This window comes from Coffea arabica, chromosome 5c (assembly GCF_036785885.1).
Source record: "Coffea arabica cultivar ET-39 chromosome 5c, Coffea Arabica ET-39 HiFi, whole genome shotgun sequence".
Classification (NCBI taxonomy): domain Eukaryota; kingdom Viridiplantae; phylum Streptophyta; class Magnoliopsida; order Gentianales; family Rubiaceae; genus Coffea; species Coffea arabica.
In genome coordinates, this window is record NC_092319.1 from 34,009,803 (window position 1) to 34,026,732 (window position 16,930).

The 16,930-nt window shown below is 36.9% G+C and overlaps 1 protein-coding gene across 1 annotated transcript; it reads left to right on the top strand.

Moving 5' to 3' along the window:
- Positions 1-695: 695 nt before the first annotated feature.
- On the top strand, positions 696-2,072 carry LOC140007272 (uncharacterized). Its single transcript, XM_072049985.1, has 3 exons — positions 696-1,139; positions 1,325-1,600; positions 1,830-2,072. The coding sequence occupies exons 1-3, from the start codon at positions 696-698 to the stop codon at positions 2,070-2,072; spliced, it is 963 nt and encodes a 320-aa protein (XP_071906086.1).
- Positions 2,073-16,930: the final 14,858 nt, after the last annotated feature.

A 16,930-nucleotide genomic window follows, 5' to 3' on the forward strand; every position in this document is an offset into this window, starting at 1 on the left:
ACTCTGACAGGTTTAGCACTGGTGACTACTGTGGAAATAAGGCATTACTGGATAGTCTTATGTTTGAGACAACAGAGGGTGGAACTTTAGAGTAGTAGTTTGATGAGACACAAATACATTCCAACCATGAAACAATAATAAATGCTTCATAGCAGCCTGATTCACAAGCCAATGATGAAGCAACAGGCACATATTCTTCACAATATCATGACGCACAGCAGCGTGGACAAAAAAAATAAGTTAGGAAAAGGAAAAATATACAAGCATAGAAGCAAACAACTGAAAGTCAACCAGAATTTGATACATTGGGTGCAGATGTAATCCTAGACCACTTTACTAGTGATGGTGGTGTATCAGAAGAACAAAAAATCGTGACCAAGATTTTTCTATGGAGAACTTCAAGATTGATACCAGATTTGAGTTGGGTATAAAATTTGATTCAAGAGCCCAGTTTAAAGCAATTGTTCAAGAATATGGTATCAAGATGGGGAGGCCAGTATACACCAAGAGGAATGAGAGTAAAAGGGTGAGAGCCAAGTGCAAGGCCCTATGCCAATGGTTTGTGTTTGTCTCAATTGAAAAAGCACTTGGCACGAATGATTTAGTAGTCAAAAGCTTGCATGACAAGCATGAAAATTGCAATCACGTCTGGAAAAAATAAAAACCTAAAGGCTAAGTGGTTGTTTGATAGGTACATGGAGAGGATTAGGCCGAACTCTCAAATCCTAGTTAGAGAGAGTAGGCAAACTGTGAATGAGGAGTACCAAGCTCAAATTTCCAGATGGATAGCAGCCAAAGTAAGAAAACTGGTACTTGAAATGATAAAGGGATCAGTTGAATATCAGTATAAGAGAATTTGGGAGTATTGTGCTAAGATAAAAAAGACACATGACGGCAGCACAATGGAGGTGATGTTTACTCCATTTAGAGAGCTTGGGGGCAACCCAAAATTTATGAGAATATACTGCTGTTTAGGGTCAATGAAGAAAGGATTTAAGGATGATTGTAGGCCAATAATAGGATTGGATGGGTGCCATTTGAAAGGGACTTATAAAAGGCAGTTATTGACTGCCATTGCTACTGACCCTAATAATGGGTGGTGGCCTATTGCCTTGGGAGATATAGAGAGGGAAGCTACAGTGCAGTGAGCGTGGTTCTTGAAATATCTTAGTAATGATTTGAAAATTGAAAATCAATTTCATTATACCTTTATTTCTGACCAACAAAAGATGTATACATATACACTTGAAATGATATACGCATGTGTGTATGTGTATATATATACATAGTAACAACCACTGATACTTTGTTTCTTCCTTTACAGGGGTTGGATAGAGCATCAGCTGAAGTTCTTCCAAATTGTGAGCATAGGTATTGTGTCCAGCACATGTATCAAAACTTCAAGAAGAAGCATACAGGATTGCCACTTAAGAATAGGCTATGGAACATTGCTAATTGTATAACAGAGGAACTCTACAACAAAGCAATGGCTGAACTCAAAGATTTTGATAACTGGACATATCAATGGATGAAAAATGCTCCAGCTCCTCAGCATTGGTGCAAGGCCTTCTTTCCAAGTCACACAAAGAGTGACATGCTGGTCAACTTGTGTGAGTCTTTTAATGCACATTCTTGAGACTAGAGACCAGCCTATTATAACAATGTTGGAAATGATCAGGGAGTACCTTATAAATAGGATCCAGAAGAGAAAATCAGCAATGAAAATATATAATAGCCCAACTAGACCTCTAATCAATGAAATTATTGAAAATAGGGTCAAAATTGCAAGTCAGTGGATGCTTATTTGGAATGCACTACATGGCTACCAGGTGAAAGGACCAAGAGGGGCCCAATTTGCTGTAGATATGGAGAAAAGGAATTGCACTTGCAGGTTATGGGAGATTAGTGGCATTCCATGTTGTCACGCCATTGCTGCCATTCTTTTGAAGAATGAAGACCCACGAGAGTACTTGAATGTTTGTTATAGTAGGGGGCTATTCCTGAATCTTTATCGAAATGTGTTGCAACCAATTAGTGGTGAGGATCATTGGCCCCCCATCAACAATGCCTGAATTGGAGCCTCCGGTATCAGTAGCTCAACCTGGAAGGCCTAGATAAGTTAGGAGAAGGAACATAATTGAAGGCAAAAATCATGGTAAAAGACTAAGAAGAAGGATCATTATTCATTGTGAACAATGTAGGGAGGTTGGTCATAATGTAGCAACATGCAAGTAGCCAACCAATGAACATTGCCAGCAAGAAACTTCAATTAAACCTGTGAGGCAGCAATCAAGTGCAAGAAGGAGAAGACAAACAGTAAGTACAACCTAACAAAACTGACTTTTACTTTTTCCTAATTAGTAGCTAACATAGTTCATGAAACTTTGCAAGTAGAGCAGTCAAGGACACACCAACAGCAAGTTCATGAAGCTGTGAATCAGCAGCCACAACAAGGCCAGCAACAGCCACATCAAGTCCATGCTCATGAACCTAGGCACCAGTAACCACAACAAGACATTCAACAACCACAACAACAGCACCAAACATCTACTCCACATCCGAGTGAACGGACATGTCCAACAACCCGTAGCAGGAAAACTTCAAGTAGGAAGCCACTCACTGATGCAGAAAAGGGAGCCATAAATGGTAACTATGCATATTTAGGTAAGAAGCCACCGTTCACAGTTGGTCCTTGGAAAGGAAAGTGGAGTGGATGAGATAGAGGGAGAGGAAGACAAACTAGAAAAGAAATGGGATGGAAAGAGCTGATGGAAGAGGGGCAACAGTCAAGAGCTGATGGAAGGGGGACCACAACACATTTTTTGCAAACAATTTTTTGTTTTACAATCTCCAATCTTGTTGGATGTTAGTGGATGAATTCCAATCAACTGTTTGTTAGTGGTGATTATGTTTTGTATTCTGGATATATTTTTGTAGACCATTGACAGCAGTATTGTGTATATAGGGTCAATAGAATATAATGATTTTTATATTTGCTTACCCCACTTTTGCACTTTTTCATGTCTTTGTCTAGTTAGTATATTTAATTAATGGAATTGTACTTCAACCATAAATGTACACGAAATAAACTACAACACTCTCAACCAAACAACAAAGCCTTGCAAATATAGGCTGATTTTTTCCAACAAAGCATGCCTGATTTTTTCATTCAACAAATCAAAACTTAGATTTCATTGCCTTTCTACGGATACAATCATTACAGAGTAAAAAAATCATAACATAGATCCACTTGATTCATCTTCATACTACTCCTTCTATTTGCCTAAAAACCATGGGATTTCCATTTTTTTTGCCCCAACTAACTAAGAGTACAGTTGTAAGCATCCATGTTAACAAAAGCAATCTTATCAAACACTTGTTCACCCACTTCTTGCTACGGATTTCTTTTTCTAGTTCTTTCACTTTGACCTTCAATTTTGCGATTTTCTTTTCTTGTCTTCTTACTTCTTCTTCGTACCTATCTCTTTATTGTTCAGTTAAATTAATTCTTTTCAGAAAGCCAGGTATGATCTCCCTTAACTGGCTGCACATCTTCTTGTCGATCCACTACCAAAATCTGCAGCCACCATTCACGCATACCGTAAATCTCCGCCCAGGATTCCTTAAGGTCCACGAAGTTATGACGCTCGTCACTTTCTCACACCTACACAATGGGAAAGGCAGATTGTTGGTTTCTCACATGCTTCCAGTTCGGCAACCTCTTTGGCTACAATGGAGTTTTTCTTCGTTCAACTCTTTGTTCGGGAAGAAGTCCCATTTTACCTAGTGGAACACAGCTCATTGTGAATAAAAATGCCCTTCATATTTCGGTATGCGTCTCACGGGGTCATAGTTTCCATCGGTATTAACTGCTGTATTTGACAAAAAGTCTAATATTTTGTACTTTGGATAGATCGGGGACCAAAAGTTTACTTATAATTATTTGGGGGCAAAAAGTTCACCTGACTAATAGTTTGAGGGGTACTATGACTTTTTTCCCTCAAGAAAATGCTTTCATCGGTTTTCTTATCAAAATTTTCAAGATGTTCTTTGACATTCAAAATAAAACATTTGAAACAAAAAACTTAAAAGTATCCAACAATGGGTTTTTTTAACCAAAAAGAAATTCATGAGTTTTATTCAAAGTAGGTCTTAAGAGAACTCTATTCATCACATAACAAGCAATGTTTACCATTTCGGTCCAAAAATATCTTGGCAAATCAAATTCAGTAATCATAATTCTGACAGTCTCTTAAAGAGTCCTATTTTTTCTTTCAATAATAACATTTTGTTGAGAGGTCTTGACAATTGAAAACTCACGTAAAATATCGGTGTGATCACAAAATTTCAGAAAATCATAATATTTAAATTCCGATCCATTGTCACTTCTAATTTTCACAATAATCAACTTTGGCAAATTTTGAACTTTTACAAACAAAGAAACAAATTTTTTGAAAGTATCATCCTTGTAAGCAAGAAATATAACACAAGTATATCTAGAATAATCATCAATAATCATAAAACGACATCTTTTACTACCCAAACTAATAATTTGTGTTGGATCAAATAAATCAAGATGTAAAAACACTAAAGGTCTAGTAGTAAAAATATAATTTTTGGATTTAAAAGATATCTTGATTTGTTTTCCAAATTGACAAGTATCACAAATCTTATCATTTTTTAATTTAATTTTTGGTAAATCTCTTACAAGATTCTTTTTGAAAATCCCATTAGTAAATCCATGTTAAAATGATAAAATCTTCTATGCTACAACCAAAGATCATTAATTGAAATTTTAAGACGTTTGAAATTACCAAAATCAATTTTCTTAAGAAAAATCACATAAATATATTGTACCTTTTTCCTTTGAAAATAATATTGAAACTGGAATCAAGAATCAAACATTCATATTTTTTAATAGTACATAAAAGTTTCTATCATATAGTTGGTTAACACTTAACAAGTTATATCCCAAATTGTCAACTAAAAAAATATTATGAATGAAAGTTGTACCATATTTACCAACGTCTCTTATTTCAATAGTTTTAGCTTTTCTATCATCTCCAAATTTCACTTTTCTACTATTCTTTGGTTTGAATTTAATGAATCGTGATGGATCATGTGACAGCCCCACTTTTTCCTAAGACGAATCAAAGGATTCAACGGACCTCCTGCCCAATTTTCGTCAGGACTACGGAGTTGAATCTTACAAACCCTATAGTACGCGCCATAAAACCCAAAGAAACAAACAATTGGAGACCATCAAGCCCAAAATAGAAGTTACCAAACCAAACGGTAGTACTGGATTTTGATTAAACACTTCAACAAAAGGAGAACGGAAAATGAAACGAAACTGAAAATGAACAGTAACTGTCACGTCACAATTCGACCGGTTTCTGGCCGAATACCCGGCCGGATTCCTAGCTGGATTGAAGGCAATAGCTCAACTCAAAATTTTCAAATTTCCCAGCAAATCCGGCCAAATACTCGGCCGGATTTTGTGAACAGTTCCCAGCAAAATTTTCTTCTTTCCTCGTTCAATTTTCGCGCTTGTCCGAAACCCAACCAAGTACAAGTAAGCTTTAACTAACATTAGAGAGTAAACATTCCCAAGTAAAAGTACCATATAAACATGAGGAAACACTTGTATATATACACATTAGTAACTTTACAAATCAAACGAAACATTCGATTAAAATACATTTAGGGTTTCTAACTGTCGAGAAGCTATACAAAAAAAACAAAAGAATATCTAACTAGCTACCAAAAATTATGATTTCCAAAATGGTTCCTGTAAGAAAACAAAGATAACGAGGAGTGAGTTTTCGCTCAATGAGGTACCAAACATATAGGAGTAAAATCATGGCATTCCACGTTTAACCAATCAGATACACATGCTAGATATAAGGTAAAGCAGTTAGACACAGTGATTCAAATAGGGAGGATACAGGTGGCTCTCAGAAGCCAGATTTTCATTGCAGTACTTGATCCAAACCCGTTGACTCTCCGTCAACGTATATAGAACCAACATGTCCGTAGACCCTACTTTACGCCAAATCTCGTCTACCAAACATACTCCTTACCAGGCCCGAACACCTCAACAGAAGCAGAAGTGGTAATACTCGAGTATACCAGAATCAAGAGTCTCAATACCCAAAGATTCCCAGAAACAGAACACTGTGGTTTGTTATCTAATCGACCTGGCCCTTGCCGGCTCGACTCGAGTAACTAGCCACAGGTTTTGAGCTCAAAGGTTACAGAAAGATCGTTGGATACAAGTCTCCAACCGACGCCAGATTAAGCACAGATAACAGAGTCAAATGTACACAGTAAATACGCAGACAGATGAGACAACGAGTGTGATAATGTACACCCTCGTCTCAAACAGAACAAACAGATAGTACAGTTATTCAAATCACAGATTTCATGTACAGAAATCAAGTAAGAAACAATGAGTGGAGTGGTACTGTGAGGACCCGAAAATTTTCTTATTTTTATAGAATATTACCGGGTTATTTAAATAATTATTCACTCATTTTCTCCGAATTATTTATTTCGACTATTTTAAATCCATTTAGATGGAACAACGTCTCTTTTATGTTTTTAAAGCGTTTTGTTGGAAAATTCACTTTTCAAAAAAAAAATTCGTTTAGTTTGGAACAACGAGTGCATGTTTTTCGAGACTATACTTGAATCGGGAGTGTATTAATATTGGAGAATTAAGAATGATTAATAGTAGATTAAAAAAAGTTAATTGAGGAATTAATACTCGACTCATGTAAGAACTCACAAATTTACCTATTTTAAACTCCTATTACGAGTTTATTTAATTATTTATTTCGCCAATGGCCCCGAATATTATTTTCTATCCTTATTAGACATAAATACATGGAATTATAGTTTCATTATATTTTTAAAGTAACTTGTTTCAAAAATTAATTTTTGGAAGCTCGTTTAGTGAAAACGTGTGTGGAAATTTTAATCGACGAGGGTACAATAAGTTTGAAAAATTGGAGACTTGTACAATGGTTTTAAAATAGGTAATTTTATGTTTAAATACTCAAGTGATAATCATTAGTACTATCGTTATAAAAATTTCTTGGAGGTCTCGCGTTATCGCGCTTAATTTGGAAATGCGCGTTTTTACGCGCGCGATTAATTGAGAAATTTTAGACTATTAGTTTAGACTATTAAGAATGAATAATATTAGTGTAAATGAAAGTACATTAGAGGTTTAGGGCACTAGTGAAATGAATTCGAAAGGAATTGAGCACGAAGCGCGCGTATACGCGCACTATCCTTAGTTGATTTTTGGAGCATTTTGGACCACACATTATTAAGCTCCTCATGGGTGCATCACACTAGATCAAAACCCTTCAATTCCTCAACTAAAGTGGCGTTCAACATCTCTTCTTTTTCCTCCATTTCAGCCGTGCATCTCAAAGAGCAAGAACCAAACTTGCTTCATCAATTTTCCTTCATCATTTCTTCACCAAATCTTCTCCAAATCACACCAAAATTTAACTACACTTAACTAATCACTTGGAGAGCACTTTGAGCTAGGAAAAGAGGCTGCTCTCACGGTTTTTCTTTGGCTCAAGAAGGCCAAAAATTTCTGCCTTGAACATCTAGTGAAGTAAGTGACGATCCAGCCTTAAAATCTTGATTTATGGAAGTTCTATTGCACATATAAGCTCCTGTGGGTAGCTTTATTTATGTTGGATTTTGGTGTGTGGGCTCTATGAACTCCCACTTTGGTTGATGAACTGATTTGGTGGTTGATGATGATAATCATGTTGGTTTAGTGCTTAAATTAGTGGTATAATGTTGGTTTATTGTAAGAAACTCCAAGATGGTGCAATGACCAAAAGTGACCATTTTGCCCCTGCCTTGTTCAAGCACTTTAATGCCAAATTTTGAGGTTATAATGGCTTGTTTATATTTTTTACATGTTATATTGGTTGTGTAAAAAGTTTCATTGAAAAATAATATGATTTGATCACCCAAATGTCAGAAATTTGAAAGCTTGAAAATCTGGAATTTGAATCCCGTCACTGCCCAGGCAGTCTTCTTGTTTTAGCTGTAACCTGTTGCTCCAATGTCAGAATCGAGTTCTGTTTGTGGCATTGGAAACTAGACATTCCCAGCTTTCCGTTGGTATAAATTCATGTCCTGGTTCTACTTGAGCTAGCCAAACCATTCATTTGAAATCCACTGTCCTGTTTCGTTGCTTCCTGGAAGGCAGCTCATGAGCTGCAACTTAATGCTCACGAACGAGCTGGTTATGGACTGATTTTGAAAATGGTTTCTTCTGAGAAAATGTAACCTTATGAGTCTATTTTCCAACGCCACTAACCACGCTCAATTCTGAGTTGAATTGAGGGATTTATGATCAAAACTCGAATCTGGTCTGGTTAAGGAATACCTTACATTTGGACAGATTTGAACTAGCAATGATTTGGGACTTGTTATTCGAAATTTCTTGGTGTAAATTACCTATCAAATGTACCTTGGACATATTTTAGACATTACCTACTAGAATGAATCATGTTTGAGTCGTTTCTTGGCCAAATGTTGGGAAAACGGCAAAACAGAAGCTCAAAGGCAGCTTAGCCTTCGAATTTCTTGCGATTTCAACGGTTTTGTTAACCGACTTCCCGTTCATATTTTTCTATGAAATTTGGCAAAGGAGTGGCCATTATATGTTAGTATATTCATACCAAATTTGGTGCCGTTTCGAGTCCATTTTGCTACCAAACTAAAGTTCCAAAGTTTGGAACTCAAATCTGGAAACTAGCTTAACAGTTTCGTTTTTCCTCCAACTTTGAGCGACCGTATCTCGGTGCTCAAAACTCCGATTCTTGATCTGCTTGTTCTATCCTAAACTTTACTTGGAACTCTAATTGATTTATAAAGTTCGGAAGCTGGTTTGCAACGTATGAATTTTACCGAATTTCCAAAGTTAGCGAAAAACCAACCCCAGCACAATTCTGAGCACCCTGAAACTGTAAATTTAAGCCCATTTTTGAATGCCTTCCACTTAGATTCATGGAAAAGTGTCTTCTAAGAACTTTTAGTACTTTCAAAGAGGTTTCCAACAGTACCAAGTTTTCCAATTTTGGACTTACAAAAAATGAGATACGATTTTTCAAAAATTCATATCAAAATAGAAAATTTTCAAATTCCAAGGAAATGGAGTTTTTCAAATACTCCTTATTCCTTCGATATTATTCAAATGTTTTATCCTTGATTTCTATGATGTAGACTTAATTTCTCTTGTACTTTGAAACCCCGCTTGAGAGTCTCGATTTAGGATAATTAAGGCTCGTTTCACGAGATTTTTCTAAGATTGTACTATGATACGATCTTCCTCAATAGTGGGGATATTTGAATGATAGTCTATTATTATTTGCTCAGGCGCACACGAGAACCTTCAAGAGAATCCCATGGTGGACGCTTGAACTTCAAATTGAACCTACTTATTCTTGCTACCTGGTGAGTGTCAAGTATGTGTTAAATGCTTATGTCATTGAGATATTAGTTGTACAAGTATTATACATGATACGTAAACTTGCCGAACCGAGTATGTACTTTATCGCTTGGATATATCAAATGCTTGAATAACATGAACACGTTTAACTCGTAAGTTCTGAGCGGAAGCATGTACCACACCGGTTCAGGTGAGAGGTGCCTCTCATACCGTCTCAGTGCTAAAATCGGTTCCTTGAGTGATAGCATGCATCACACCGATTCGGGTGGGAGGTACCTCTCATGTCGACTCAGAACCATAAACAATGATTGGTAATTGTACATGAATATGTTTAACTCATGAGTTTTGAGCGAATAGTATGTACCACACCGATCCGGGTGGGAGGTACTTCTCATGTCGTCTCAAAACCCTAAACCTTTCTAAATCGATTGAAGCGATGTTTCATCGACCACTGAGCGATAGTATGTACCACACCAATTCGGGTGGGAGGTACCTCTCATTCGATTCAGGATCATAAATATATAATCGATCACTGAGCGATAGTATGTACCACACCAATTTGGGTGGGAGGTACCTCTCATTTGACTCAGAACTATGAGCAAAACATAAGTCGATTGGAGCGATGTCTTATCGACCACTGAGCGATAGTATATACCACACCAATTCGGGTGGGAGGTACCTCTCATTCGACTCAAGACCATAAACGTATAATAGATCACTGAGCGATAGTATGTACCAAACCGATTCGGGTGGGAGGTACCTCTCATTCGACTCATAATCATAAATGGAATAAATAAAGTTCTACGGACTATTCGATGGGACTTTTGTGACGCCCCCACTTCTCCCCAAGACGAACCAAAGGGTATCCGCGGGACGCCTGTCTAGCTCTCGCCAGGATTCAAGCAATTCCATTCAAGCTTATTATCGAACTACACAACACACGTAAATAAGTTAAATACAGTAAATGCGTAAGCGTTCAAACTTAATAATATTCATCCATTAACCAACCCGCACGTCGGGTGTTCAGAGTACATCATGAATCCCAAATATACATCACACCCCAAAAATTATATTTCAATTCCAGAAGTACAACCCAAAACCAAGGGCATAGCCAAAATATTATAAAAATCCTAAACAAAAGCACGTCAGGAGGGTTTCTCCAGTACACCTCCAAGTTCAACCCTGTTAAGGAAAACAAATTTACAGGGTGAGCAAAACGCTCGTGAGGCCAAGAACACACATGCAGGCACATGGTTCAGGTAACAAGCTCAAGTAACAGTTCAAGTGATAACTTGCAAGTAATTAATAATTACAACAAAATATAAACAGAAACAATTCAAGGATATGATAGCTATCAGAAGCTAAGTTCCACTTGCTTTGCCAGTTCATTCGTATATCTTCCCGCGATGACTCTCCGTCAACCGAATTGATATTTTCAAACCGTAGATCACCACTTAGTTCTCATCCGTTCACCATACACCGCTTCGGGCCCGCACGACATTTATAAGGCGATACTTCACGAGTATGCCAAGCAAGATCTCTCAATAGATCAATCTTATCATGTGAATCTCATGGCTCACTGAGGTTTCCGACCAAGCCCATGCCGGCTCGAGTTCCAAGGTCGGCGTATGAGTTTGGGCGTCCCCCATGCATCATGTAAGTGTCGACGAGATTCACTCCAATGACGTATGCAGCCATAGCATACCATGTCATGTATTCAAGCATTTGACAGGTTTAAGCATGTATTTCAGGTCATGTAAACCAGGCAAACCATGTTAAACATGAGTCATTTGTTTCAAATGAGAACGAGTGCGATAAAGTACATACTTGACTCCATTTTTTTAAAACCAGGTAGGCTAAGCATGTAATCAGGTAAGCCAAGTATGAATAAAGTCCATAGAGTTCAAGTAGTTATACACTTGACACTCACCGAGCAAATCAAGAAGAAATATTTTCTAGAAGTTCAAGTGTTCACTGTAGGATCCTCTTGAAGGTTCTCGTGTGCGCCTGAGCAAATAATAGTGAAACATCACTCATATATCCCAATTATCAAGGAAGATTGTACACTAGTACAATCTAAGGAAATTTCATGAAAACGAACCTCAATTACTCGTAAATCGATGTTCAACTGAAGTTTCTTAAAGTACAAGAGCGATCGAATTTTTTTATTTTGGAAAATCAAGTATAAACATTCAAGTAATATCGAAGGGATAAGGAGTGTTTGAAAACTTTCTTCCTTTGGAATTCGGAAAATTTTCAGTTTTGATACGATATTTTGAAAAATCGTATCTCACATTCAAAACATGTCAAAAATTGAAAAACTTGGTACCGTTGGAAACCTCTTTGAAAATACTAAAAGTTCTTAGAAGACACTTTTCCATGATTCTAAATGGAAGATATTCAAAAATGGGCTCAAAGTTACTGTTTTAGGTTCATAAGGCAAATTTAAGTTGATTTTTGGCCAACTTTAAAAATTAAGCAAAATTCATACGTTACGAGCTAGTCTCTGAAATTTGTAACTCAATTAGAGTTGCAAGTAAGGTTTTTAACAGAAAAAGCGGATCAAGAGTCGGAGTTTCGAGTACTGAGATACGGTAGATCAAAGTTAGGGAAAAATTCAAAACTGGTGAACAATTTCCAGATTTGAGCTTTCAACTTTGGGACTTCAGTTAGGTATCGAAACGGACTTGGATTGGTGCCAAATTTTTCAGTATAGTACTCCTATATGAAGGGTATCTCTCTATCAAATTTCGTGAAAAAATACCTTCGGGAAGGTTAACCAATCAACCAAAGTTTTGAAATTACTAAGGCAAAACTGCCTTTAACTCCATTTCTCTCTGTTTCCAAACATTCGGCTAAGGAAAACCTCCAAACATAGTTCATTTGTGCAAGAAAAGTCTAAGAAACATACATGGTACATTTGGTAGGTGTTTACCACCAAGAAATTCATTTAGTAAGACTACAACGAGTCTCACATCAAATCTGTCCAAATCCAAGGGTTTTCAAGAACAAGGCAGTCACTGTAGTTTGATCATGACTCACTCAATTTAACTCGGAATTGAGCATGGTTGATAGTGTTGGAAAATACATTCATATGGCTATAATTTCACAGAAGAAATCATTTTAAGATTCAGCATGCAATTGGCTCAAAATTAAGTCTAAAGTTGCAGCATCATCAAATCGTTCCAGCAGAACAGAGAAACAGGGCAGCCTTTTTAAAACGATTGGTTTGGCTCACACACTTGGAACCAAAATGTGCATTTTATACCGTTGGAAAGGTGTGGATGTCTAGTTTCAAATGCCACTGACGGAACTCAATTTCGAAGTCGGAGGACAGAGTTACGGCCAAAAAACTATCGCTGGACAAAGCTACACGGAAACCGTTTTCCAGCTTGACTAGTTTCACAAAGAAATTCATTTGCCCAACCAAACCTCAATATTTTCCAATGAAAATTTTTACACAACTAATACAACATATAAACATCATATTCAAGCCATTAGATCATAAAAAATTGGCCTTAAAATAACCGAACAAGGCAGGGGCAAAATCGAAAATTTCTATCCCATGAGTTCCTTGAAGTTTCTACTAATTATACGCCATTAATCCACCATTTCAAACACTAAACCAACATTATAAATATCATCAACCACAAAATCAGCAACAACCCAAGAGTGAGAGTTCATAGAGCCCACTTTCCAATATTTTCCAACAAACACAACCACCCATATGGATGCAAGAGCTTAAAGGTATTAGACAACCTCTATAAACCAAGATTAGAGTACTAGATCATTACCTAATTTAGTTGAAAACCAAGGCAGAATTTTCAGTTCTTAGAAGCTCCAAGAAAACCTTGAAAAGCTCCTCCTTTTGATAGCTAGATGAACTCTCCAAGTGACAAGCTAAGTGGTCTTCAATTTTGGTGTGAATCTATGAAGGTTTTGTGCAAGAATTGAGGATGAAAAATGACAACTTTGTGTTGTATTTTGCTGCTAAGAATTCGGCCAAGAGAGAGAGTGTTTGATCCAAATTTAGCTTCTTAAGGAAGACACAATGTGTGGTGCACAATCATCCCCAAAGTCAACTCTCAATAGGGCGCGTTTGGGCTCGATTTTTCTCGCATTTGTTTCACTAGTACACTAAACCTCTAATGCACTTATATTCATACAAGTATTATCCACTCTTAATTGTTCCAAAATAATGGCTCAAAGTCCCTCAATTAATCGCGCGTGTGAAAACGCGTATTTCCAATTTAGGCGCGATAAAGTGAAACCTTCAAGAAATTCTTGTAACGATCGTACCACTAACTATCATTTGAGTACTTAAACCTAAAATTACCTATTTTAGAACCATTGTACATGTCTCCAAATTTTCAAGCTTATTGTACTCCCAAATGGCTAAAGTTTTCAGACACGTTAAACTATTTACATTAATCGAGCTTTCAAAAAAATTAATTTTTGAAACAAGTCACTTTAAAAATATAGTGGAGTCATAACTCCATGTATTTAAGTCCAATAAGGTTAGAAAATAATAATCGAAGCAAATATTCGAGTAAATAATTAAATGAGTCAAAAATAGGAGTCGAAAAATAATAATTTTACGAGTCCTCACATTCTCTCCCCTTTAAGAAAATTTCGTCCTCGAAATTTACCTTGATTGACGAACAGGTTTGGATACTTTTCTCGAATTGCTTTTTCGACCTCCCAAATTGCTTCATCCAACCCATGGTTCTTCCAGAGGACCTTTACTAATGGTATCTGTTTATTTCTCAATTCCTTCACCTTCCTATCCAGAAGTTTAACCGGTTTCTCCTCATAGGTCAAAGTCTCATCAATCTCAACATTTTCTGGTTGCAAGACATGTGAAGGGTCCGAATGGTACTTCTTAAACATTGATGCATGAAACACATTATGAATTCGAGATAAACTCAGCGGTAACTCCAACTTATGGGCTACACTCCCCACACGTTGGATAATCTTGTAAGACCCTACAAACCTTGGTAGTAACTTCTTTCCTTTTCCGGACATCAAACTTGCTTTCAAATGTATAATCTTGAGAAATACCAAATCTCCAACAGTAAACTCCAAATCCTTTCTCCGATTATCTGCATAACTCTTTTGATGACTCTGAACGGTTTGAATTCTTTGTCGTACCAACTTTACCTTTTCATTAGATTCCTCAATCCAAAGCACTGTGGTTGGGTCTAAGATCTTCCGTTCACCCATTTCATCCCAACAAATCGGGGACCTACACTTCCGACCATAAAGCGCCTCATATGGGGCCATCTGAATGGAAGAGTGAAAACTATTGTTATAGGCAAATTCTACTAAAGTCAAAAACTTACTCCAATTCTCTCCAAAGTCCAGAACACAAGTCTTTAACATGTCCTCAAGTGTTTGAATTATCCTCTCCGACTGTCCATCAGTCTGGGGATGATAAGTGGTACTAAAGTTCAACTTAGTCTCCAATACCCTTTGCATCTTTTGCCAGAACCTCGAAACAAATCTCGAATCTCTATCCGACACGATACTGACAGGGATTCCATGTAATCTAATGATCTCGTCCAAATACAGTTTGGTTAATTTCTCCAATGGGTATTTCATGTTAATCGGCAGAAAATGAGCCTATTTGGTCAATCTATCAACTATTACCCAAATCACATCATGGCCTCTCTGTGTTCTTGGTAATCCCGATACAAAATCCATGGTGATATTCTCTCATTTCCATTCAGGTATTTCTAGAGGTTGCAAAAGTCCCGATGGTTTCTGATGTTCGGTTTTGACCTGTTGACAAATTAAGCATATTTGGACAAATTGAGCAATCTCCTTCTTCATGTTCTTCCACCAATACAGACTCTTTAACTCTTTGTACATTTTATTCCCTCCCGGGTTTACCGTAAACTTTGATCGGTGTGTCTCTTCTAAAATTTTCTTTTTATGTCCTTCATCCTTTGGCACAACCACCCTATTCCGAAATCTCAATATTCCATTTGAGCCCAGATTAAAATCTGTCTTGTCTCCCTTTTTAACCTTTTCCACCCATTTTTGTATTTCAGTGTCCTTTTCTTAAAATTTCTTAATGCGTTCCAATAAAGTGGAAGTTACTATAATATTCCCCAAAATTACCTTCCTTGGTTCCAATCGAGGATTCCAATAACTCACTTCTTCCAATAATTGAAACTCCTTAATCATCAATCCAGCCATTTGCACATGACGGCTCAAAGCATCGACCACTACATTGGCCTTCCCAGGATAGTACTTAATAGTGCAATCATAGTCTTCCAAAAATTCCATCCATCTACGTTGCCTCAAATTCATCTCCTTTTGAGAAAACAAGTATTTAAGGCTTTTGTGATCTGTAAAAACCTCAAATGTTACCCCGTACAAATAATGCCTCCATTTCTTTAAAGCAAAGACCACAGCTGCTAACTCCAAATCATGAGTCGGGTAATTCCCTTCATGCGGTTTCAATTTTCTAGAGGCATATGCTATCACTCTGTCATTTTGCATTAGAACACACCCCAATCCTTCTTTAGATGCATCTGTGTAAATCACAAAACTATCCTTTCCGTTTGGTAAAGCTAACACAGGCGCCCTTGTCAACCATCTTTTCAATTTCTGAAAACTTTTTTCACACTTAGGACTCCATATAAACTTCCCATTTTTCTTGATCAATTTAGTCATGGGTCCAGCAATTTTCGAAAAATTCTGAATGAATTTCCGGTAATACCCTGCTAATCCAATAAAACTCCGAACCTTGGTAGGGTTTTCCGGTCGTTTCCATTTCGAAACAGCTTTCACTTTAACTGGATTCATTTTAATCCCATTCTTAGAAACTATGTGTCCCAAGAAAGTCATTTCTTTTAACCAGAACTCGCACTTGCTAAACTTAGCATATAATTGATGTTCCCTCAAAGTTTGCAAAACGATTCTCAAATGCTTCTCATGATTCTTCACATTCTTAGAATACACCAATATATCATCAATGAACACTACCACGAATTGATCTAGATAGGGTTTAAAGACCCTATGCATTAAATCCATAAAAGCAGCAGGTGCATTCGTTAACTCAAACGACATCACGGCAAATTCAAAATGCCCATATCTCGAGTTAAAAGCACTAAAGGTATAGGGCAAAATGTAACTGTATATATATAAACCATGAGATTAATTAAAAATAAGGTATATCTCAATATGTCATGGAAAAATTGTAATAGTTATATCAATTCGGGATATGTTTATCAAATCATTTCAAAAGGAAAAGGAAAACAATAAGATTATACCAAAACGTGTCAAGTTGCCAAGATACAAAATAACAAAAGACTTTCCTTTATACAAAAGATTAAATCCCCAAAAGTGCTAGTCTAGTCTAGGGTACTACAACCCCTATCCCTCGAGTGTAGTCAAAACATCCTCACTCATAAAACTTCCACTACTAGAACC

What these genes read in the sequence shown, in the direction of transcription:
- LOC140007272 (XM_072049985.1), top strand. Translation starts at nt 696, where the DNA reads ATGGAGAGGATTAGGCCGAACTCTCAAATCCTAGTTAGAGAGAGTAGG. An exon ending in ATATAGAGAGGGAAGCTACA is followed by an intron (nt 1,140 to 1,324) that starts GTGCAGTGAGCG and finishes CTTCCTTTACAG; the next exon opens with GGGTTGGATAGAGCATCAGC. An exon ending in ACACAAAGAGTGACATGCTG is followed by an intron (nt 1,601 to 1,829) that starts GTCAACTTGTGT and finishes CATGGCTACCAG; the next exon opens with GTGAAAGGACCAAGAGGGGC.